Below are 27026 nucleotides of genomic sequence, written 5' to 3'. Positions count from 1 at the left end.
TGTCTATTTTATGTTGTAGATGGCCAATATTTTTTTTACAATATCATTTATTATGAATTATTTTTTAAGTCTAATAATTTGCACTTACATCCTAGCTAAAGCATGATACTTTATGGGCTGTTTCTCCTCAGATATTCTGTAAATTTCTCTATTATCCAGATTGTAATACAAGTGTATTATACTGAAAATCCAATTCTTCTATACATTTCTTTGTGCATTCCAAAATAAAGTTTCTGTATTACTTTGGCAGAGCAAAAGTCATAGATGCAAAAAAATGGAAGCTGACTCTGGCTGACTTAAAAGAAAAATATTTACTAAAAGGATATGGACATAAGTCACAGAATCCTTGGGAGGGCTTAAGAACTGAACTCAGAGGCTATGGAGCAGGGAACCCCTGCTAGAGGCAGACAGCAGAACCAAGCCCCAGGTCTGGCTGCCAGAGGCACCAGGCTCCAGGCTTGCTCTCCTGGCTCCCCTAGCCCTGGACGCTGCATTGTGGGAGCCAGACTAACTCCGCTTGCCACCACGACCAGGCATGACTCACAGAGTCCCTGTTTCTTCGCTTCCTTCTCTCTCAATTAGAAGCCTGTGGTGAGTGTGTCTGAGTGCTGGGGCTAGGGTCACTGCCTGCCTTCGTATTGCATGAGACCTTAGGGAAGCGAATAGAACATGGCTCCCCATCTGAAGACAAAGGTAGAGGAACTCCCCAACAGGGGTAGGGGCATCATATGGTGGGCCAACAAAAAGAATGATCAATGCCCATTAAAGAGTCTGAAGATCAGAGCGAAAATATTCTGCCTTGTTCAGTGGATACTAGGTGTGATCAGTTCAGTTCAGTTCAGTCGCTCAGTCGTGTCCGACTCTTTGCGACCCCATGAATCGCAGCACGCCAGGCCTCCCTGTCCATCACCAACTCCCGGAGTTCACTCAGACTCACGTCCATTGAGTCAGTGATGCCATCCAGCCATCTTATCCTCTATCGTCCCCTTCTGCTCCTGCCCCCAATCCCTCCCAGCATCAGAGTCTTTTCCAGTGAGTCAACTCTTCGCATGAGGTGGCCAAAGTACTGGAGTTTCAGCTTTAGCATCATTCCTTCCAAAGAAATCCCAGGGTGTGATAGAGCGGCCATAAATCCTGGACCTTTACTTGGGGGCTGTTCACCACAGAACAAACACACTGACCTCCCTGCATACCTCACCATACAGCCTGTCATCTCTGCAAGTTCTCAGGCAGTGGACAAATTTAAAAATGAACTAAATGATCCAAAGCGGAAATGGATCCATGTTCTGCTTCCACAATAGATTTTAGCAAATGTTATTAGTATAATCAAAGTGTTTTTTGTGTCTTGTGAACACTCTGTATGCTGCAACTAAATAACACATCAAATACTTTCATTAGATCTGTTGTTAGAACGCTTGAGGCTTTCAGATTTTAATGGGTAACTGCAAAGAATGACTGGCTTTAAATCAGTGTTTCCCTGTAGCAATTTTTAAATAGTTCTCATTTAGGTGCTTATTATTTTGTATGGTTGCTGAAAATCATATAGCTTGAATTAACATGATATTATCATTTATATTTAATTTTAAGGACAATTTCATAGTAAATGTAATCTTAAGTACTTTATGTAGAAAATAGATATGGCAAATAAAAATCTCTATATTAGCTAATTTCTATAATATTAATAGCACACAAATCACAGAGTCATTTGTATATGATCCAAAGATCATGGAATGCTAAACTTTAGGACATAGAGATCTTCATGGTCCTCTTTGCAATATGATTGAAACTGCTGTTCCAAGACTCCAAAAAAAAAAAAACAAAATATTTTACAGTAGTCATTAAGGACAACATTGTATTGTATTAATAGCCTTCTTTATGACTTGTGTCTTGGGTGCTGGTTCCTTCTGTATATGTACAGTTATTCAGTCATTTCCTTTATCCGGCTTGGGATAATCTGTAATTCACTTGGCCCCCTGAGCATACTTGCTCTCCTCCTCCAGGTCTTTGAATGTACGTGTTTTTTTTCCTAAAATGTTTCTCTTAGAGCCCAGACTGAAGGGTGGGAAGTGGCCTAAGGAACCTCAAGGCAAAGAATCACAGTTTCATTTCCAGACTCATTAGTCTTTCTAAGCTTTCCAAATGCTCAGAGGTTCACCACAGAATTCTGCTCAAGGTTAGACTGTTGGTATGGAGATTGTCTCAACCTAAACCAAATGGCTCTTAAGAACCAAAATTAGAATACAGGAACTTTCCAGTGTTAATTTGGAGTCACAGACCACCAGGCCACAACATCTGTCACTCTACTAGGTTTTCTTTCAGTGACCACTTAATGGGAGGAGTGTTTATCTCAACCCTGCATGTCCCAAACAGAGCTATTACTCAAACCCATCTCCATATCCACTGTGAGTGAGGCAGGCATAGTTGAGGCCTCCAGGCTTGCCAGGAGGGCAGTAAGCCACTTGTTTTTCTTGGCAGATAGCTATGTCTGCATGTGGTTCCTTCTCTTCTTTCCTCAGACCACAAGATTCAGATTCCTTGGAGCCTAGAGGACCCTCAGAATTGGTTTCACCTTGTCTGTATTCTGTAGCAAGTACCATGTAGTTTAACCCTTCTTGGTTCTTGGTTTCCATTAAAGCAACTGATGTAACGTCATCTGAATTCAAACAAATTGGATGACCATCTTCATCTGTGAAAAAAATACAAACATTATTCTAGCATCTATTTGGTTTCCTGTATTTGTAATATCCAGGCTCTATGAAAATTAGAAAAACACCAGCCTTGCTCATTGGTTCATTAAACATTTATGATGACCACTGAGGGAACACAAAGATAAAAGACATGTTCCCTGTCCTTGATACTACTTCAGGCTAGTAGGAGAGCAGAAGTAATAAAATGCGATGGAAGGTTATGTGTGCTTATGTAAGAAAGGAATACACGAAGCAGTAAGAGCATATAGAGGTAACTCGGCATAACAGGTGACACAGGTCTGGTCTTTGTGACAGGAATTAAGTGGCCCTAGGATGGCCCTTTTTGTATAAAGTGCTTACCCTTTCATCTTGCCACATTGGCTAAAATATCTACCTTTAAAGATGTACTTTTTTAGGTCAAGGGATTCAATCATTTATTATGCTAATATTTATTGCCTGCATCCTGCATACCAGGCTGTGTCCTAGGTACTGATGATATAGCAGTGCACGAAACACATTTGTTGCTAATTGGGGTTTACACTCTAATGGGGGGATACAGAGAATAAACTAGTGGACAACTAAATCTATGTCAGGTGGCAATAAACACTGATATGAAATATAATCATAATAATTGTTATTAATACTTATAGAGTACTAATTACATACCAGGCACTATTCTAAGCTATATGCACATATTAACTCATTCTTCCCCTATTAAGTAAGTACTGGCACTATCTGCATTCAACACGTGAGGAAATTGAGGACACAGAGCTTAATACTTTGCCCAAGGTCACACATCTAGAATTTGAACCCAAACTGTCTGGCTCTAGTCGGTCCTCACGTTCAGCTCCCCAAGCAGAGAGAGGAGCTGCCGTGCTGGGTGCAGAGGCGGTGGTGGGCAGTGTGCCCCGTAGGAGTCCTTGAGAGGGGCTGACTCCAGACACACATGTGTGAGGTGGGGGTGCCTGCAGAAAAACGGATAGTCAGAGGGAAATCTGACCTTCTTCACAACTATACTCATATTATTTTGTCTTTCTTTACTTAAAGGCTGACCTTACTTAGAAACGTATAAGAATTCTATTAAAACCTAATAGCAGAGCTTCTGAAACATTCCACAAAATTCTAGGGAATCTACAAGATAAACATACAAATGTATATTGTAGGAATTATTTGTTTTTTATCCATGTTTTCCAATCCCTGAGTGTTACTGCCTGGATGAAAAGTTTACAGTCAGAAATAGAACTGTCCTTTCATACAGCATCACATTTTACAAATCAGAAACATTTCAGTCAATAGATGAAGGTCCCCCCCTTTCTCCTAATGACACTTCCAGCACAAGAGTGTCCAAATGTGGGCTGAGACCAGTCTGGCTGCCAAGCTTCTGTGTATACCCCAGGCTGGATTTATTTGGAATGCATTTAAATTGAAATATCGGAAAAATTTAAATAATTTCGAGGGATGAAGGGACGCACCATTGCACCTGTTTATTCCCTGATGGAATTTAATGGATCTACCTATTAACCAGGGCTTCCCCAGTGCTTCAGGGGTAAAGAATCTGCCTGCAATGCAGGAGACACAGGAGACACGGTTTTGATCCCTGGGTCAGAAGATCCCCTGGAGGAGGGCATGGCAACCCACTCCAGTATTTTTGCCTGGAGAATCCCCATGGACAGGGAAGCCTGGTGGGCTAACAGTCCATTGGGTCCCAAAGAGTCAGACATGACTGAGTGACTTAGCACGCATGCACACACCTATTACCAAGTTCCAAATCTGAACTACAAAGCTTATTCTATTATAAAAACATATGAATCATTGTTCTTGCTCTGTCTCAGTAGGTGTTTATTTCGTTTTTCAGGCCCTCGCTACTGCTGAATAACACAGAGGCCAGGCTGCAGGCTCTTTGGTATCATTCCATGTTCCTCTTCATTATTCCAACATCATTCTAGTATATTTCAAACCACGTGAATAGTCAGTTTTTCTAAAATATCTCCCCCATAAAAATAAGCTTATCAGATGTTGAGTTTGGTTAGTGCCTATGTACTGAATATCTATGGAAGAATCCAACTGTTATGATCATTGTCACTATGTACTGATAGCCATTGAGAAATATACAAGAATAACTTGTTATGCATGAAAATAGCAATAAAAATATCAAAAAATGATAGGAAGAAATAGGATTAAATTACCCAGTGGCCCAGATTATTGAGGAAATTAGGATGATATTCCTGAAGGGCTTAAAGAAATTAGGCTAAAGGAGTTTAAAATTTCAACAAAAACATATGCTTATAACATAGGTCTAGGTACTCACATTATCAGCCGCTTCACTGCCATACCTTTGGCTCATTAAATAGCATATTGGGAAACATGATTCAATTTTTTTGCCTACATTGGAAAAAAATTCTTTTCCATAAGGCAAATAAATTCTATTTTTACAAATTCTGGTGCAATATGTCAAAGAAAAATCATTAGCTCACTATTTCATCGCTTCATAGTACTTAGGACAATATTTAGTAACTTGACCCTGGCAAGCTTTCAGCAATGAGTACATCTTCTTATTGCATAAGGAATTTATGAGAGATGGGGCGGGTTGTTTATTTTGATTTAAAAACTACTGAATAGAAAACTTTCAGGTCCTTAGAGCAAAGATCCTGAGCAAAGATGGCATGCACTTGGCAACCCTTGGTTTAAGAGGGAAATATTAAAATAAAAGCTTCCAAGTAAGACAGGGTATTTACAGACGAGACATATGCCGGCTGACTGGCTATGTTTAGAACAGCAGAGGAGCATTTAGATTTGTTTCCTGTAGAACTCTCTGGGACTGATGAGGTGATGTTTACACAAATGTTTGGATGAAGTCACTGGGATATTTTTACTAGATGCCCAGATATGTTACTAATCTTCTCTCTATCCCCTCTCCACCCCATTAGGTCAGTAGGACCATAGCATAGGAATGGTATTATTGCTCCCTTAATCCTAATGCCCCCTCTCCTTTTTTTTTTTTCCAAAAAAGTCCTCCCAGTGGCTTTACTTGTCTTCTTATATATCTCTGACAATAACAAAAAAGACTTCTTACTGTTTTGTTAAATACATCCACCAGTCTGCAAAACAGCAAACTATTACTAACCACATTCTTTTACTTAAAAGTTAATTAAGTTTAAGATTGCCTGAAAGTGACTGTTCTATGATTTCTATCCTTTGCAAATATTCAAACTCTGCTTTTCATTCTATTTCTTCTCGCTTCTCTGTCACTTTTGTTTAGTCACATACCAATTATCAAAAAACGCTGGTGATCCCCATATACGTGTCCATTCCTTATGGTCACGATTTACATTTGTTGTCGATTTCAGAATGTGAATTTCTCTTGCTACCAAAGTCATATATCTGTCATGGCACAGACTTGTTCCTACAAAATTATTACAGTTTGATTATATTCCCTGTTAACCTCTTCCTTATTCTGCCTAGTTATGTCTGCTTCTCTATTTTTAAAAAATATCCTTTAGAATTTTAATTCAGTCTGTCAACAACTTGGCTCCTCAATAAATTAGATATAACCAGGAAAGATTATTATATCTTTTCTAGCAGGCCAAAAGTAGAAAATTCTTTCACTACCCCTAGCTATGCAGAACGCTAAAGATAACAAAGTTTCCTTGCCTTTGCTACCACTCTGTGAAGGCTGTGAATAAAGGCTCTAGAATGGAATCCTGCTCCAGCCCTATTCAGCAGGATGACCATGGGCAAGTTACTAACCTCAGTCTTTTCATCTGCAAAATGGTAATATTATAATGCTTACTTCATAGGGCTATTTTAAGGATTTAATGAGTTAAATAGCACAAGTGGTATATTCAAAAGTGCTGAAATAAAGTTATATAATATTGCAATTAAAAGCCATTCATTAAAAGGGGATTGTCCTTTATAAATACCTTGAGCAGTTTGGTACTTACAGCTTCATAGATGAACTAGGTAATGCTACCTGGTAAAAAGATTTCTGTAAGGGTTCATGGAGACATCTGGTAGACCCTAAGGTAAAGCTAAGCTCTCAGGTCTTCTAACACCCATTATGGCAGCCTTTGCTTTTTTTTTTTTTTTTTTTTACAAATGTCTGTACATATTAGAAGGAAAGGCTGCTGTGAGCAGAGTTGAATTTTGAAATGTAACACAAGTCAGCTGTAAATTCCTCATATCCCCACAGAACTCTTTCTCTGTAGCATTTGACCACTCCTGACTCTGTGAGTCTCTTTTCGATTTCCATGACAACCTTCCCTTCCCATTCTGACTTCTCCCAGTGCCCACCAAGAACAGTCAGTCAGTCTTCTGTCTTCTACCACTGACACTCAGAATCATCAGCTCAGCCTCATGACGAGATAGCAGGTAGCGCCAATGTGAGATTATTAGCAAGGCTTATTCTGAGGAGGATCGGGATGTATGCTCAAAGCACATCTCTTTCCAAATTTTCGCTTAGCTATTCATGTTAAAGAAGTGTCATCTGCAGAAGAGTCTTATCTGCATTCATGTCATGGATCGAAATTTACTCAAAATGTGTAGTTAGAAACACTGCAAACAAGACAAGCAGATAATCGTCCTGGGCTTCTTATTTTTCCCTGCTATTATTAGTCAAGTGCATCACTCAAGGTGAAGGTCTCACTGTAGAGAGATGCCTCCAGGGCAACAATCAGCCATTGTATAATCAATCAGTGCTGAGCCAAGAGGCTTAATTTCTGAGGCATTCTGAGTCATGGTCCATCTTGCCAGGTTTATTTCTCAGCAAGAATGTTTGCATTTGAAAAAAAAAGAAAAAAGTCCTGTGAACTTTTAACTATGGGATGGAGTTTAAGAACAGCTGGAAAGGATCATTTTAAAATTCATTTTTCTGCAGCCAATTAGGCAAATGTATTATAAATCTGGAAATGAATTAAGTGATTATTGTGTTTAATACCAAAATACTAAAGTGGAATTACACTATGAGTATGACCCACTACAATAATCCCAGCAAACTAACTAGGCAATTTGAAGTACTAGATTAGATATATGCACATGGATGGCTTTTAAAAACACAGTATTAATGCAAAAAGGAAGAAAAGAAGCATTGTATAGCACTAAAGTATCCATGCATACAATACACATTTTGTAGAAAACATACAAATTAACAGAGACACGTTAAATGGCTCCCTGGCAGGTAGAGAGAGAACTAGAACAGAAGAGGGATATGGAAATAAGGGGCTAAACAAACAAATGAAAGAGAAACCCTGCAGAGACCAATCACGATAATGTACCATCAACTATAATTAACTCAGCTCTGCCATTGAGGTCCAAATTGGCATGAGAAGTGGAGAATGAAGAGAACAGGCCTCATGAAAACACAGTCTAACATGTTAATTCTCTTTCTTACTATCTTAGGTTATAAATCCAGGGGCCATATCATTAGTCTCTCTTTTTTTTTAATGTAACGAACAAACCAAAATTACTTTCAAAGAGGAGGATAATAAATACTTAATTATAAGGATGGTGCTGGTATATTATTCCTCCTGTGCACTGTAAGATGTCTTCCAGGTACATCCCATTTTGACCTTGTTCAGTTAACACTGGAGAGAAAACCCAGAAATTCTGAAGAAGAAAAACTTACCTTCAAAGCCTTCATTTATGACCCCACTGGGGTTTGCTTCTCCTCTGCATTGAGAAATACTATTTAAGGAAAAATTTCTGAATAACTGAAGCTGTTCTTGAACTTTGTGGAAGGTGGGTCTTTGGTCAGCTTCTTGAGCCCAGCACTGGGTCATTAAATTCCACCTGGATATATGAGTAAAGACATGAAAGTAAATGGTGACTGGATGTCATTAGGTAGCCATTGCCGATAACCTGGGTAAGGTCATTTCAGATGGAAAAGAATTTGAGTTATTGCCAGTTTTCCACAATTAATATAACTGAGCCAGAGCAAAAGCTTTTGTTTCTTATTTATTTAATTTGTTGTCGTTGTTTAGTTGTTCAGTTGAGTCTGACTCTTTTGCAGCCCCACAGACTGTGGCCCGCCAGGTGCCTCTGTCCGTAGGATTTCCCAAGCAGGAATACATTTCCTCCTCCAGGGGATCTTCCTGACCCAGGAGTCAAACCCATGTCTCCTATACTGCAGGTGGATTCTTTAACCGCTGAGCCACAGGTCAGGAAGATAACAGTTGCTGACAATATAACCACCTTTATTAGAAAACATCTTCCTTCTGAAAGGCCAACATTTAACAGTTATTAATCAAATAAATAGATAAACAAAGGGTTAGAAAATGTTTACCGAACCAATAAGAAAACCAACAGCTTTACAAATTAGTAAAGAAGCTGAGATTAAATTTTACATTTATACATTGATATCTGAAACAAAATCTAAGATGTACTCCAAGCCACAAAGATATTTAGTGGCAGAACCAGAGGCAGAAATCAGATCCAGTTCTTCACTGTCAGGTTAATTAAGATGCTCAGTTCCCCTGGCCATAAATAGCTGGTTGTTTAATATTACCTTTTCCTTAATGATTGTCTAAGACATGTCTGTGCAGAACTCTCAATGAGTGTTCATTCATTCATTCAGCAAAGATCTGCTGGACACATTATATATGAGCAGGATATCAGGAGCAAGATGCGGCAGTGTGGCTCCTGTCCTCATATGATATACGAAGCACATATAAGTGAAAGTGTAGGCGCTCAGTCGTGTCCGACTCTTTGCGACCCCATGGACTGCAGCCTATCAGGCTCCTCAGTCCATGCAATTTTCCAGGCAAGAGTACTGGAGTGGGTTGCCATTAGGGTGGCAAAATTTACCCACTACAACTCACAGGAACAGGGGGGAAACGTAGCTCTTTTGATGGCTTTGTAACTGATTCGCAAAGCCCCACCCAGCAGAAGAAAATTAACTTCATTTAGAACAATGCCAGTTATAAACTAGTCTGTTCTGCAAACCACCCTTTTTGGCTACTCCTTGGTCTTTTATGGCTAATAACGCGCTGTCTCTTATCTTCAGGCCATTCCCACTCCCTCTGCCTTCCTCTCCAAGGTGGTGTCAGGATTTGCATGAGCTGTATTGGCCCCGTGAAGGATGCTTTGGGCCCCACTGTGCCCTGCAGGCCTTCTCTAGTCTCAGAGTGGAATGATGAGGAATTCCCTGAGGAGCAACTGGTCTGGGCCCTCCTGCAGGCATCGACTGCTATCTGCAACCCATGATCTCTTTACCTGCTCTTTCGGTCCTTCTCAGGGAACTGGGCCTCCCATTTCTCTCTCTAGCTGCAGGCCTCTCTGAGACTGCATCACATCCTACATCTGCTGACAAGGCTCAGGGAACCCTTTCCTGTTTCTGCAGCATGCCTACAGGATGCTCCCTAGCCAAAGTTCTAGCTTTCAACAAAATGTTCACTTTACACAGGGAAACAAAGGAGGCTTGGAAGTACAAGCTAATGTTCTCTGTCTGGACATGCAGTCCCTATTCAGGATGCTGAGTGTCCCTGTCAATGCAGGGGGTCCCATGCTCAGGGATCTCCTTGCCATCCTGCCATACTGGGAGGAGTGGGCAGTTGCTCCCTGTGTTTGGTGACACCTCATCTAACTGAAGCCTACAGAGGTTTCAGGACCTAAATATCCAACATCTTCACCCTCTTACCTTGTCAAGGTTTTATCTTCCTACCCTTGTCCAGGGCTTAGAAGCAGTGGAGTTTCTCTTCTTCTTGTTTATTAGATTATATAGAATTATAGGTTTAGTAGCTCAAAGTTGCCATTTAGCAAACTAACAAGGAGCTAAAGGATTCTACATAAGTCTCTCTCTGCTCTAAGCAGAGAGACTGCTCCCAGTCTGCTGACTCACTAAAAAGGTCAGGTACCTGCTCTCCTCTTTCACTCTCTGGAGCTAGAAGGCTGACTGGGGGCAGAGAGAGAAAGACTAATAAAGAAACATAAACTGGGAAGTGTTTAAAAATTTTAGTACTACCATATCAACAGATAAATATATAATTAAAAATTAAAAGTTCTAAAAATGGTACTGGAGAAAACAAATGTGAACGCTAATTAGAGATGGAACATTTTTGGTAAGTTGCTTACAGAATAACTTCTGCAGAGGTGGCGTTTAAGCCAATGAACTCTATAGAAAAATAAGATGCTAGCCATGGGAACTGGGTGGGGATGAAAGTCAGGGAACACACATAGAGGCGGCAAAAGCATGTGTAAATTCCTAACTTTGGAAAGAACTTGGCACATTTTAGAATGTGAAGGATGGCCAGTATAGCTGTAGAGCAGTCCCTGAGGGGGAGAGTATAAGAGATGAGGCCAGAGAGGAAGGCGAGATCACAAGTCAAAGGTCAGCCTAGGCGCTGGATTTGATGCAACACAATGGAAGCTGTCAAAGATTTTTAAGGGAGCATGGTCTTTACATTTTTAAAGGATGACTCTAGCTGATATACACAGAGAATTGACTGTAGAGGGGCAAGTTGGAAGCAAGGAATTTATTAGAGAAGACTAGGTGGAAAATCCCACGGATGGAGGAGCCTGGTGGGCTGCAGTGCATGCTGCGAAGAGTCGGGCACGACCGAGTGACTTCACTTTCACTTTTCACTTTCATGCATTGGAGAAGGAAATGGCAACCCACTCCAGTGTTCTTGCCTGGAGAATCCCAGGGACAGAGGAGCCTGGTGGGCTGCCGTCTATGGGGTTGCACAGAGTCAGACACAACTGAAGCGACTTAGCAGCAGCAGCAGCAGCAGATGGGAGACGATGGTAGTTTGGACTAAAGCAATGACAATGAAGTGAAAATACATTCAATCTCTAGGTGACAATGACCCAGAAACAATCATAGGTATTGATTGAATAGTAATATCTGTATGTGGCACAAAATTTCCACTTCCATCTCTTTTATTTCTTGACAAGCACCTCATGTCAGTGTTAATATCATTCAGAGTATTATAGAGAAACCTAATATTGATCTTTTTCAGTATTGATCTGATGACTTTTCATTTATATTACAATTTACATTCTGGATATAGAGTACTGAGCATGGCTGTATTTTTTATAGATCAGAATCATCACTAAGAACCTAATCCTTTACATATTGCTGGATAATCTCTGGCATTTAGCAACAGGAATGAAACAAATAACTCAAAGAAGGACAATTCAACTCTGAAATAATATCATGTAACTGATACCCGACCATGGAATTTAAACCAATTTTAAAACAGAATCTTAATGACAAACCTAAGGGTGGACTCCTAAGGTGGTGCTACCAGTAAAGAATCCACCTGCCAATGTAGGAGGCGCAAGAGATGCAGGTTCGATTCCTGGGTCGGGAAGGTTCTGTGGAGTAGGAAATGACAACCCCCTTCAGCATTCTTGCCTGGAAAATTCCAAGGACTGGTGGGCTACAGTCTGTGGGACCAAAGAGAGTCGGACACAACTGAATGACCAGCACACAGGTGAAAGGAGAAACTAAAGTGTAACTTGCCATAGGAAACCTAACCTCTTCTAAAAACAAAGTTGTAATTCTGAGATATTATCAAAGGATACGTTGACTCTCTCAAGACTTGTCATATTTCAATTATGAAGTTTTTATTTATAATCCACTTCATTCTACAAAGTATTCAAGACACTTAATGAAGATGATAGAGTGAGAAGGAAGGACGGAAAGGAAGGAGGGAGAGAGGAGAGAAAGCACCCAGACAATTGCCCCTTCTCCACTCTGCACCTCACCCACTCCCACTTTCCTGCAAAAGTTTAATTTATGTAAGTTATTTAAGCAGATATTCCTAATTTTTATCTATGGAGGCTTTAATTTACATTATTCTTCTTAACTCTCTAATGGCAAAAACAAGTGACCTGATAAATATATAAAACCTTCCTCTCCCACTGTCCAGGGTCAAATGAGTACCGGATTGCCCTAGACTAAGAAAAGAGGCACACTCTATAAAGCAATAGTCATTTAAAAGTAAAGAGTAAACTTGTTCAGGCTTCCCAGGTGGTGCAGTGGTAAAGAACCTGCCTGCCAATGGAGGAGACACAAGAGACATGGGTTCGATCCCTTGGTCCGGAAGATCCCCTGGAGAAGGAAACAGCAACCCATTCCAGGAGTCTTGCCTGGGAGATCCCATAGACCATGGAGCAGGGCAGGGTCCATGGGGTCGCCAAGAGTCAGACACAACTGAGCACACACACAACTTGTGCTCTTAAACAATATTAAAATGGCAGTGGAATAAATGGTGAGGCTTTTAAATATTATCAAACCCCCCAAAATGCATTTCTTGCGTCTTGTAAATTAACAACTATTTCTTTGGTATAGGGGTATTTCCTTACAAAAAGGGGTCTTTCCTTACTTGTCGCAATTCGGTATCATGCATTAAATACTTTTCCCAAGTTATAGTTACAAATAGTCAGTCATATTAGTCTAAATAAAGTGACAGGTCCTTCAATTTTGTTAAAATTTACCTGGGCTGGTTCTACCTCTAAACAGATACTCCGATACTTGAAATATCTCATTTAGCTAAGTGTTTCAGTTCAAATTCTTCCATTCACCATACCAACCCTTTTACTCCTCTTTGCTTCAATTTCTTCCAAAATAGCACAAAACTCATTAACCATGTTCATTATTAGTTTTTATGAGTAAAGTTCTTGGATTCATAAAGCAATTGAAATTTAACAGATGAAAACTCCACGGCATCCTTCAGAATTAAGGGGAGGTTAATTAATAGGCATTTAAGCAAATCACATAAAATTCAGATTTGAAAAACTCCCTTACTCACTATATGCAGCCCTGGAAAGATGCAATTAACATCCAGATATACATATTCTTGGGCTTCCCTGGTGGTTCAGATGGTAAAGAATCTGCCTGCAATACAAGAGACCCGGATTCGATCCCTGGGTCAGGAAGACCCCCTGGAGAAGGAAAAGGCCACCCAGTCCAGTATTCTTGCCTGGAGAATTCCATGGACAGAGGAGCCTGGCAGGCTACAGTCCCTGGGGTCCCAAAGAATCAGACATGATGGAGCAACTAACACTTATACATATTCTTAAAGGGTAAAAATAAGATGGTGAGGCTCCATGTTCTCTATTGTGACCTCAGGCATTGGAGAGACTCTCCAGTAATGTCAGTTTCCCCTGTGATACCTGAGGCCGAGAACCCCAAAGAGCTCTCACTTGATGTAGATTGCCCTTTGATCCCGTTTATGTCTGAGAGTGTTAAGGTTGTTGTGCAAACTAAAAGCTGAAGAGAACACTGAGGACTGGGCTTTGCACCATACATCCCAGACTGTGGAAAGAAGGGTGGGAATGCTCTGAGCTTTCACATTCCATTAATAGCTAAGCACAGCATAGCCATCTATGGGCTCACCTGACCCAGAGTGCATCCAGGTGCTGAGTATTTAAGCAGTGAATAGAAGGTGCAGACCGGCTCAGCGCAGACTTTCAACCCTCTAAGCTGGGTCTGTGATCTCAGAGAAAGGCTTCAAATAAAAATCAGTTTCCTCTGTACTCTAAGGAGAGCAGTTAATCTTTATCATGACAACTTAAGGCCGTGGCCAGATGAATGGCATCGCTGAGAGCTCCATTTCCTTAGCAGGGCTTGTCTTCCTAGTCGGCCATGGATCATTAACCCTTGCTGGGGCTCTGAAGCAGGCAGCCTTTGGAGGGTGTGGAGCATTGTTTGCTTTTTACTGATGTTCAAATGAACTTCAAAATCAGCAATGGAAATTTTGGCTTCAAGGAAACTATACTTTCATAAAATTAGAGCAATAATATATCCAAATGAATAATTACTCAAGATGAAATCATATAGAACATTATCTTTTTTCACTCATAATCAGGAATATTTTTCTAGAACTTTTCTAGCACTCCTTCTTCCTCCTCCTTCTAGTTAAATTTCTGGATACCTTTGGAGAGGGAAAGTTTTTCTTTCTTACAATAGGACAATTAATGATCTACCTTCTTCCTCCCCAAACAGAACAAATGAACACATTAATCAAAATGTATAATTCAGTGATTCCTAGAGTACCTATCAAAAAAAAGAAATGCATAATTATGATGAGATACATTACCCCCTAGAGGGGAACATATGCCAAATAGAATTCTAACAGCACAAGGAAAATTTTGTGCAACTGAAATTTGGGGGAAATTTTCTGAGTATTCAGTAGATGTATAAGAGGTGCAAAACAGTGATTAGTTTGCTAACTACTTGATACAAATGTATTTCATACTTAGGAATGCTAGGTTTATTTGTTTGTTTGTTTTCCTCAAGCCCTAGACTAACTTTTTAAAAATTTTATATAAATTTCTAACCCTAACTTACAGAAGTTTTTCCATGCCCCAAAAGGATCATGAATCATATTTTTAGGCACTGCCACCAAACTTGTTCAGATATGTGTATAACTGATCCTTCTGTAAATATCCCAGAGGCTATAAAAGCTAAATCAGAAACAGACAGTGATTCCAATCTCTTTGAGCTGGAAGATTTAAATAATTCAAAAACATTCACCCACAGAACATCCAACCAAGGTGCCCAGTTCTTAATCATCTTTTGGCTCCAGTCTGAATAATCCTCTAAATAACACAGCACAGTCAAGGCAGTACAGCCATGGTGTGTATCCGCATACTGCTAATTCCTTTTGCACTTGTCTGTACCACACAGTTTAGCACTTTATTACATGTTGGCTTGTTATCCAACTGCTCCATGTGTGTGTCTGTTCTTTCAAAATACATTTGGAGATGCTGAAGAGCCGTGGCTCTGGTTTAAACGCCTCTGTATTCCACGGTGTGTAGCATGGTGTACATATAACAGAGGAGTCTATACTTGTTGAATCTATGTTCTTTCAGAAACATCTTGGGTAAGACATTTTAGAAAAAGTGTCAAGACTTCCTATTTCTGCTAAAACATTGTTCACAAGAAGGTAGATTAGTACACAGCAAAATAACCTGGTGTGCTTTCCCTTTATAATTAGATCAAAATCACCAACTGTTCCAAGGATCACAAATCTATTAGAATTCAGTAGTTGCCAGGACCAATTTGATAGAGTCTAATACTTACTCTGTGTTAAGTTCATAAATAGGTAACAACCTATATAGATTGTTATATATTTTTAGTAGTAGTATATCCCAATATCAGCTTTATTAACAAAAGCAATTCAGCTTTTAAACAATATATTTCCATTTAAGAGAACCTTTAAATATGCAGGTTAAGATGTTAGTCAAATCAGATGTTCCAAAATAAAATGAGTGCCTGTGTGTGATACACACACAAACACACAAAGAGCTTTTGTTTACTTATTAGAATTCACTTAACCAAGAGTAAACATATTCTGTTGTTCTAGATTTTGCTTCTGAAGTAAAGTATTATGTATATATATATATAAATAAAAAGAAATCATCATATATTTAGTGAGTTAAATGTCACAATCAACTTACATTTTAAATAGGATATACAAATATATGAACTCCAGTTTTTATTTAAAAATACCATACCAATGAAGCATAAGAAGGCATGTACATGTGTTTTTGTTTTTGAGATGCTTATGGGAACATAATTAACTTACAGATCATCAGGACAATTTCTTGGTGGCTCTAGTCTCCCTCCTGTTTGCACATAGTTTAAAACATCAAGGTTGGAATGAGCTGGGTAAGGCTGATGACCAAGAGTTAAAATTTCCCAAATCAGAATTCCGAAAGACCTAAGGATATTAAACAGTTTGCTTTAATTATACTTATTACAAACATCATGTTTACAGTAGTTTTTCCAACATAATTATTCCTGGGGCTATCAAGACTCTACTTTGTGATTGGCATTATTAGCCCCATAAAAGGCAAATGGGAGACTTAAAAGCAAGTCAAACTCAAGAAAAAGTAGAACAAACAACTGCCTACTAGCAACACTTTAAAGGTGATAGGAAGGCTTAGTAGGGGCACACACACACACACACACACACACACACTTTGCTCCTCCTTCCCAGCTGAACCTGCACTGCAGACCCGCAATACCTATGGCTTTCATAGCTTCATTATGTAAACACACTAGGGGTGAGCAAGAAAGCTTTTCATCTACTTGAGTTTGAGTGCTAGCAAAAGTGGAGAGGGAAGGCATGCATAAAAACTGGCAAACTGAAGGCCAACTTTATCTTATCCCTGATTTTGCAGAGGTCCAGTCCAGCTTAAAAGTTATTGGAGGGCTTCCCTCGTGAAAAATCTGTCTGCCCATGCAAGTGATTTGCATGGGTTTGATTCCTGGTCCAGAAAGACCCCACATGCCTCAGGGTAACTAAGCCTGTGTGCCACAACTACTGACTCTGTGACACCCTTGAGTCCGGGAGCTACAAGTACTGAGCCCACAAGCCACAGCTACGGAAGCCCGAGTGCCCTAGAGCCTGTGCTCCGCAACAAGAGAAACCACGCACACCACAATTAGGTAGCAGCCCCGTTGCAGTAGCCCCCACTCACCGCGTCTAGAGAAGAGCCCAAGCATTAACGGAGGCCCAGCATAGCCAAAGAAATATATAAATAAAATTACTTTTTGTTACTGGATACATCTTTACATTTTGAGCAGCTCTAATCAAAAGTTTGGGGTCAACAAGCAAAAATGAGGGATTCTATTCACATAATAAAGAGCTGTCCAAACCTCCCTCATGTCCTAATCTTTCTGAGATCCAAGATTTAAATTCTGCTTGTAAATTAATGACCAAACATCCCAAAATAGTAGGCATTTGGATACAAACTTGGACATTAATTCATAGGTGCCAATTCCTATTAGTCATAGCCTCTACATTTTTGAAGAGTAATAAGATAGCTGAAATAAATGGATCTCTTGAACATACACCAGTAAGCTAAAGGATCAAAAAGAATTGGTATAAACTGCTGAGACCCAGGAATAGCCCCTTCTTGCCCTCTAGCTTTCACTTTAGCTTGAGGAAAACCACTCAACCTCTATGGTCTTGTGTTCTCTCATATACGAAACAAGATGACATTTTAAGGTCCCTTCTGGCTCTCATATTTGACGGTGCTGCCCACATTTCCCTGTGCCTTGTAAGCTCACCATACATCAGACTGAGTAGTGAAGATTCCATCCATCAAACTTTCTGGAGCCATCCACCGAACAGGGAGCAGACCTTCTCCTCTCTTCCTATAGTAATCGTTTTTATAGATGTCCCTCGCGAGTCCAAAGTCCCCAATTTTCACTGTCCGTGATGGACTGGTATAGTCTTTCATGGAGACAAGGCAATTCCGAGCTGCCAGATCCCTACAGCAGAAGCTATATTTAATAATAATAATAACAATGAAGCTCCAGAGATCAGACAAGCAACACTAGTAGGTCTGGAGAGAAGAGAGATTTTAACAGAAAGTATTGCTATCTTGAAGGAATGAAAATGTTAATTATCTTGTAAGTTTCACCCAAACTAAGGTGATTATTGTATCAATATTCATAAGAACCCAGTATCCAGAAAGTCACTACACCTGTGAATGAAGTGCATCTGCTCCAAGTAGACGCAGCCTTTTGAAATTTCTACACATAGGTCTACAAGGTCAACCAAGGTGAGTAAAGGACCATGAAACTGTAGGAAACAAAAGAAAAATTACAAGCACTTTTCCAGTTTGCACTATATATAAATATGGCTGGGCTTCCCAGGTGGCACTAGTGGTAAAGAACCCTCCTGCCAATGCAGGAGACAGGTTTAAGAGACACAGGTTGATTCCTGGGTCAGGAAGATCCCCTGGAAGAGGGCACGGCAACCCACTCGAGTATTCTTGCCTGGAGAATCCCATGAACAGAGGAGCCTGGGGGGTCCATAGGATCACAAAGAGTCGGACACTACTGAAGCAACTTAGCATTCTCACATACATATGACTGCATGTATATGATGTTTTAAAGGAATTTTTAGTTACGGTTAAGGAATTCAAACAGAGGAAAAGAGCTATATTCATTGGCTTTCCACCAAAATATACATAAATAAGACTATGTTTAATAAGCCGAGGCAATGTAGACTCTTCACTGGAAAGCTCTCAGGGTGTTAGTCAAATGGACCATGTTAGTAAAACCTATTTCTGCTACTTACAAGTTGTGTGAGCTTGCTTACAGGGCTTAATGCACTAAACAACTTTCTCATGTATAAAATGGGAACAATAAGACTGTGTTGGGTCTAAGATGAGATACGTAATCTGGTGGGACATACCAGGAACTTAATAAACAGTAGCTGCTCTCATAAGTAGTAATTATGATAGTATATTCCAAAGCAGAGACATTACTTTGCCGACTAAGGTCCGTCTAGTCAAGGCTATGGTTTTTCCTCTGGTCATGTATGGATGTGAGAGTTGGACTGTGAAGAAGGCTGAGCGCCGAAGAATTGATGCTTTTGAACTGTGGTGTTGGAGAAGACTCTTGAGAGTCCCTTGGACTGCAAGGAGATCCAACCAGTCCATTCTGAAAGAGATCAGCCCTGGGATTTCTTTGGAAGGACTGATGCTAAAGCTGAAACTCCAGTACTTTGGCCACCTCATGCGAAGAGTTGACTCATTGGAAAAGACTCTGATGCTGGGAGGGATTGGGGGCAGGAGGAGAAGGGGACGACAGAGGATGAGATGGCTGGATGGCATCACTGACTCGATGGACGTGAATCTGAGTGAACTCCGGGAGTTGGTGATGGACAGGGAGGCCTGGCGTGCTGCGATTCATGGGGTCGCAAAGAGTCAGACACAACTGAGCGACTGAACTGAACTGAACTATTGGCCCAATGTCACGCATGAGAATGGGCTTGTTCTCCATATGAGCCCCATAGAAATTGCTAGCGATCCTCTATTTCAAGGTCACAGATTACCCCTCTCATCTAGGAGAACCAGCACAAACACATAGTTGAGCCTATACTAGCTGCAATGATTTCTACATGAAAAAAAGCCAGTTGGAGTTTTTATTAGAACCATATGGAAAAAATTCAAAGTTCCTTCCTGGAGGCTATATTCATATGTCTGTTCCTTACTATTTCCCTGAAATTACCCTATTTCAAGCCTTTATCATCTCTATCTGATGCTTCCCAAACTTCCCATGTCTCCAGCCCCCTGTGCTTTAATTAGCTCATTTTGTTGTGACCCACTGCCTGCAGAGTCTATTAGAGATCCTTGAGTAAGCCTCCATGGAAGCCCCAGGCTGCACCAGCCTCTCCTCACATCTATTTATTTTCCATAGATTCTCATCCCACAGTCTGTGCTTCGGTCACACTGGGCCATTTGCAGCTCTTTACACCTGCTCTGCATTTCTCAGCCTCTGTACATTATCCCTGCTCTCATTCCTGGAAGGCCTTCCCTATGCTTCATTTCCATCAACATCCTTCATTGAGCATCTCAAAGGATTCACAACCTTGAAACCCCTTGATTCCTCATAGACGGGTGCTCTTAAATATTGTTCCCTCTGCCTGCTCTGACAAGCTCATGTCTTGTCCTCAGAGTAGGAAGAATCCTGATGATCTGGGACTCAGTATTGCCATGATCCCACTCAACCACACCTACATGTTATAACTCAACCCGATTTTACTCCCAAGAATCTGTCCCCTGCAGCCCCTTCATGGTCTACCAGATGCCTGTCTCACAGCCTTGTGTCTGAGTCCCTGCTGGGTCTCTTCTCAGGTTCACTGGCCCCTCGACGAACAGAACCCTGCTTTACTCCTGGCAAAACCTACTCTATTCTTGAAGACATTCTTCCCAGAGAACCCTCCTCCTGAATGACAGTCTGATGGCTGGTGCCTTGTTCTCTGCTGACAGATTTTCAGATGCTCCTTGCCTGCCTGGATCTCTAACTATAATTTATACCTATTACTCCCTGTGACAACCTATTGGGACACCTCATCACCCCATGTCAGGCCTCTTTAACTCCAGATGCTACCCTGGGCATCTTGTCTTCTCTTGCCAACTCTCCAGATGTATCAAATCTCTATCTCAGTCTACCCCTAGTCAAAGCCTTTTATAACTCATGTGGGTGTAGTTTCAGAAACTGTTCTATCTCGCACCTTGGTTGTGTCCCAAACAGAAGACCTCCATCATGCAACCTTTTTGCATCTTCCCAGTAGGTAACATCTCTCTCTCTTAGCTGAGCTTCAGCAGTATATTCTCTACTCCATTCTAATGAACCTTCCCTCTTTCTACCTTAAATTCTACCTTAAATGAGTTACTCATATGTGACTTACCCACCCTACCATACTGGCAAGGTCTTTGAAAGCAACTGCCACATCCCCCACTGCTGTATTAAATGAAATAAATATGCAGCAGAAATTTCATGAATTGAATTGTATCTGGCTATGGATTTGTATTCTGTAGAGCTTTTTTTGATAGAGCTTTTTTTGGTTTTTATTTTCTTTTTTCACTCTTTTAGTTTTTTCACTTTTTCTATCTTAGTACATTTTAGAATGTTAGTTCTATCTTACAATGTCAAAGTTAAAAGGAGCTGAGAAAGTTTTGGATTCAATATTCCATGTTACAGATGCAGAAACTGAGTATCCTGAAAATGAAGGACTAGCCTAAGGTTTATAAACTCAGTTGCAGTCAATCCCTAGGCATTCAACTCAACAAAACAGTGTCAGAGCAGGGATGGGGAGAAGGATGCTGCGGAAAATCTGGAAAGGTGCCTCTGAGTACCCTCTGTGGAGAGATGGCTGGCCCCACATGAATAGCCTGATGAGAGCTTAGAGCCTGTAGTGCTCTGCTGCGGACCCCAGACCTTAATTCTAGCACTGAGCACCTAAGGGCACCCTGTCCTATAGGGTCCTGGCAAGGGAGACAAGCATGGAAGCTGCCTGGGTAGCCAGCAGGAAAGACAACAGAAGGACTGACGTGCACTTGAAAACCGATCATCAGAGCCACTCGGACACTAGCTGAATGGGATTCATTAGAGAAAAGCAGCGCTGTGAGTGCTTTCAGCCCATCTTCATTGTCTCTTCTCTCTCCAACAAAAAACTAAAAGAAGAAAGCTACCGAGAAACTTTCTTATTAAAGTCTCTTCCCAAACCTTACTAAAGTGACCTTATAGAGGGAATGTTACAATCTCATGAGGATGAACAGATGAGAAGAGATAGAGCACGGGCCAACGTTTTGGAGGAAGGAAAGCAGATGGAGGCATGGTCATTTAGCAGAGCCCATAGAAATGAAAGCTACCTGCCTGCAGAGAAGACAGCAAGAATTAAGAGATTTTATTTCACTATAGAACCCTATAAGTACTCTAGAATTGAAGGCAGCAACTATCTCTGAATGCAGGGGTGAGGAGTATGGTGAAGAACAAGGTGAATACTTAAAAGCTTGTTTATGGGCTAACTAGAGCCCCTCACTGCATCAGGAGGCTTTTCTCTGCAAACCGCACCCCCACCACCACCCGCTACACACACACACACACACACACACACACACAGAACCAAAACAACTCCAGGTTCAAAGATACCAGTCATGCTGAGTCTCTGTCCTGAAAATGGAGAAGGGAATTAAACAAGCGTCTTCATTCCGAGCCTTGAGACCCCCCAGCTCTCTTCCCTGCTTGACCCCCTGAACTGAGGCTCATGTATTTATTGCCCAAGCGGGAGACCAGCAGACTCCTCTCTGGGGGACACTGGCATATGCCAGGGAAGACATCCAGATGCTGTCATTAGGGGACACCAACGGAACAGCACAGTCCCACCTGACAACAAAAGGAAGCTGCTCGGACACATAGGCTCCAATCAGCTTCTTAGGGCTCACTATTAAATATGCAGACTGGCCACAAATTACCACACATTTGAGAAAAGCTTCTCACATTACAAACAGATCCCAGAACAAAGAGGCAAAAAGGAAGTCAAGACAATGTAAGAAGCAAATTAACACTTAAAAAAAAACTATAATTAGTATCCTAGGAAAGATAAAAGAAGATTTTGCATGTATGGAAAAATCAGAATACTATTTTAAGAGGCAGTCAAAATATAAGAATGAGTCCGTGGAATTCTATTTCAAAGTTATGGAAATATACCAAAATTGAGAGCAAAAATGCAGAGTAGAAAATAGGAGAAAATAGTTAATAAAAGGATAAAACAAAGATGACTATTATCCAAATAATAGGATTTTTAGAACAAAGAAATGAAGAAAACAAAGAGTTAGTTGCCAAAGAAATGATATGAAAAAAATTCCAGAACTGAAAGACATGATTTTCCAGGCTGAGCATCCAGATGAGTAAAAAGTACCACAGATAAGGAGAAGTTTCTAAAATTTTCCAAAGAGAAGGGCAAAAAGCAGGTCACTGATCATTGTCCAGGAATCAGAATGGCATAAAAGGTTTTAAAGACAATTGTAGAAGCTAGAAAACAAAGACAAAGAGGATTTAGTTTTGAGGAAAAGGGATTCTCAACCTAGAACACAGCAAATCATTAATCCAGTGTGAGGGAATGAAAAAGAACATTTCCTCAAAGTGGGGAGGGGGGGAGGAGATTTTTGCCTCTTGTGCTTTCTCTTTTCTAAAACAGAATAAAGTCATGGAATTGAGGAAATAAGGGCCCAACATGGAAATTACCAGGGTAAACGTGAAGGAAACCCCTAGATAATAGCACTGTAGAGACCAGAAGACAAAGTGCCCATATCAACTCCATGAGGGAAGTGTCTAGGGTAAAAACTGTGAGGAGCTGGATTATCTGATACATTTAACCATGTTGAGAAAGGATTATAATTCTGCCAGAAAGTTTAGGTATATAGAAAGCTAAACAAATGGGGGGAAAGAGGCATTTATTAAACTACTCAAGAGAAAAATCACAGCCATAGTATTTGAGTATCTAGCAAATAATAATTAAATAGGCATAGCAATGTAGACCTGCAAAGGTGATTTATCTGCAAATTGGGGTGACTGTCAAAGAACAGGGAAAACGAAGTTTTTCTGTGTGTAGAGCTGATGGGGCTGGGCTGGTACATGACTAAGAGGTTAAATCTTTGCCTCTCATGGTAGACAGTCAATAGATTTCCCCCAAGGCTGAAAACTCACTGTGTACCATATACACAGAGCACCTAGGTACCTAGAGGTAAACACCAGAAGGAATGAGCAGACACCTATTTTTCATCATAAACCTTGTCATATAGTTTAGTTTTTAAGGCATAAAATTTGTACTTTGATGGGTTTCCCTAGTGGCTCAGACGGTAAAGAATCTGCCTGCAATGCAGGAGATCTGGGTTCGATCCCTGGGTTGGAAAGATCCCCTGGAGAAGGTAATGGCTACCCACTCCAGTATTCTTGCCTGGAGAATCCCATGGAAAGAGGAGCCTGGCAGGCTACAGTCCATAGGGTGTCAAGAGTCAGACACAACTGAAGCAACTTAGCATGCATGCACGCACATGTATTTGATAGAAATAAAAAACAGAATTTTTAAAACTATAGATTTAAATTTTAGTTACTTGTTTTGTCTCAGGTGTTTCTCATCTGAGACCTAAAGCAAATTCCATAGGAGCTGAGACACTGCCCTCCCCGCCAAGCCTGATTCAACCTGCAGGCCACAGGATTTCCAGTGATGACCTGTGCAGGGTGCGGCTCGCGGCCCGGGGGAGATGCAGAGGATGGACTGGGGCTGCATGTTGTAAGAGGAACCCCAGAGCAGACAGGACCTATTAGCATGATGGTAGGAAAAGAGAAAGTAAGGAACTGGATGGGGGGCATGAAGGAGGATGCATGACATCAAGAGATCTGTTTTTGAGATGCCTGTGAAAATCCATATGGAAAATGTCAGCTGGGAGGGCATATAACCTAGCACTTGGTAAAGACATGAGGGCTGGAAATTTCAATTTGTGACATAAAGGCAGGTAAATTAAGTACAGAGAAACTCCACACACTCTCTGTTCTTGAGAGGACACGATTCTGGCAGCGTGGTGGTGGTGGGGAACCTATTTTTCCATTAGATACTAAAAACAGGCTCAATCAGCCAGATAAGGCCAGACATTAGCCCAGGGTTCTAGTTTGAGTAATCCAACATGAAGGAAATACAAGAATTTTTCTGATGGAAGTCTTCTAAATTTCTACCATCAGGCAAAACTGCAGTCTATTGAATTTAAAAGAAGATTAAGAAGGAATTTAAAGGTCATCTGCGTTACCAAACCAATAGCGTGGAGCCCATTTCCTACCGGCGTCATCCGGGCTTTACGCAAATAGGTAAGAAGGTCTCCTCCTTCCATCAGTTCCAGGATAATGTACTGGGGTTCGTTCAGCAGACAAACTCCAAGCTGCTTCAGAATGTTGGGATGATTAAACTTGCTAAAAGGTGGAAACAGACAGGCAGGTTGACATGTCAGCGACAGAAGTCTTGTGAAGGCCTTTGTGAAACAGCAAATCTTTATCTCTGGTTTCCTTTCAACCCCTAATCTTTTTTCTCCCTCTAATAAATGAAAGCCTCCTTTTCATGCCTGCCTTACAGAGGTAATATTGCAGCCCCTAGTGGCCAAGGCATGTGGATAGAATAGGGGTAGTTTCAGAAGTGGCATTTATATCAAGTATTTTATGTTTGGGGGAAAAAGAAGTAACTTTAACTAATACCTTTCTTCAGAAGACATTTTAAAAAACACTACGTTTTTGGTCATGACAAATGTGAAATAATTCTCTCCCTTTTAGAGAAACAATTCAGACACACAGTTTGGCTACAACTGTTTTCTCAAGAGGTCAAAGCAAATAAGCCCCAGTCTAATGGTCAGAACCCGCAACCTGGGACCTTGTTGACCATCACCTCAGGGCTATTAAAATGTACCTGAGTCGTTTTCATTACTATCAACTAACTCGAACTTGAAGACCAGTTTATCAAGACCAACGATATTTTCATTGATGTCACTGTGCTTAAGAGAACTCTCCCTTACTTGGTCTACTTGACTTATGATTATCCATTTAGAAGAACATAAGCATATTTAAAGCTTATCAGCCTCAGAAATCCCTTGCAAAACATGCTTCTTATTGGAGGTAAAAGACAAGACCTATTGTCCAAGGACTGCCTGTGCCCAGACTCAGAGAATCTATCATAAAAACCTATTCTACAGAATACTTGTCACTCCAGACATACTTCCTTTTAAATTTCAGCCATGCTTATTTTGAACATAATCTGTGATGTCAGCTGATTTTGAAAGTTAAAAATCCACTAACCGTATGTAAAATCTTCCTACCCATACCAATGGAAAATTATTTCAGAACTGCCTAATACCTCATCAGATGTGCCTCCTTCAGGAATTCAATCTTCTCCTGGTCTGTGGAGCCTTTCTTCAAAGTCTACACAACATAGAACAAGCCAAGAATCAGTATAGCAGACATTTCTGTGAGCTAACTAGGTCAATGCAGACAAACTTTGTTTTGTAATAGCCGCCTTTATCCTCAACTATGTTCTCCAATTCCCCAGCCTTTCTTGCAAGCAAGGGTGGTCATATGACTCAGTCCTGACCACTGAAATGTAAGGGGCAAATTGTTGAGGAGGTGTGTGGAAATTTTTTACTTCCCTGAACATATACATCTAACACTATCCTTCCCCCTTTCCATATCCTGAATGAAGATGTGATGCTTGATTCTTTGACAGCCATCTTGGAACCATGAGGCACCACACACGTTCAAAGTCGAGAGAATTTCAGATATACTAGCTCTGGCTTGACACAGTACTATACCAAAGCCAGAAGTCATCTTGTTATGTAAGAAAAAGAAACACTTGTTTAAACCACTTAAGTATGTTAAAATGCTATCAACTGGAAATGGAGAGAATTTTGCAACTTCTCTGACAATTTCTCAAAGCAATAAATTGTGAACAAACAATAATCAGTATATTACTCAATTATATAAAAGATACATCATCTGTTGATCACAAGAAAGTTTTACAAAAATACAAGAGTATATTCAGTGCTTCCTTTTAACTTCCTTTTGAATACACTATGATGAATAATTTTGTAGTACAGGGGTCAGCAAACTACAACCTGTGGACCAATTCTAGCCTATCATCTATTTTTGTACAGTTATAATCTGAAAATAGGTGTTACATTTTTATTTTTCCAGTTTTATTGAGGTATAATTAACTTGTTACATTTTGAAATGGTTGAAAAAAGTTATAAAAAAATAAGAGGACTGCATAACACATGAAAATGATGTGAAATGAAAATTTCCATTTTTATAAATAAAGTTTTATTGGGACACAACCACACCCATTCATTCACATACTGACTGTGGCTGATCTCACACTGCAGTGACAGAGCTGCATAGCTAGAACTGACACCATCTGGCTAGCAAGTCTAAAATATTTACTCTCTGCTCTAGCACCAAGCACCGCAGTTCTCTTAGAGTATATTTGAAGGGAAAAACTCTCTGCTGGTCTTGGCGAATTAGTAACCTCAGAGGTAACTATTAATAACGGAACTCAT

The 27026-nt window shown here is 40.5% G+C and overlaps 1 protein-coding gene across 1 annotated transcript in view; it reads right to left on the bottom strand.

Annotated features, from left to right (window-relative positions):
* The window catches only part of ROS1 (ROS proto-oncogene 1, receptor tyrosine kinase), a 125111-nt gene continuing 99136 nt past the window's right edge, over positions 1052-27026 (bottom strand). The window contains 7 exon segments of the mRNA XM_018053025.1: positions 1052-2686; positions 8308-8471; positions 16217-16351; positions 17707-17910; positions 18126-18223; positions 24771-24900; positions 25832-25896. Coding sequence (XP_017908514.1) covers positions 2376-2686; positions 8308-8471; positions 16217-16351; positions 17707-17910; positions 18126-18223; positions 24771-24900; positions 25832-25896 — 1107 coding nt within the window. The 3' untranslated portion in view covers positions 1052-2375.

Source organism: Capra hircus, chromosome 9 (assembly GCF_001704415.2).
Source record: "Capra hircus breed San Clemente chromosome 9, ASM170441v1, whole genome shotgun sequence".
NCBI lineage: Eukaryota > Metazoa > Chordata > Mammalia > Artiodactyla > Bovidae > Capra > Capra hircus.
Note: the sequence above shows the minus strand (reverse complement) of the source record. Positions and strands in the feature narration are given on the sequence as shown.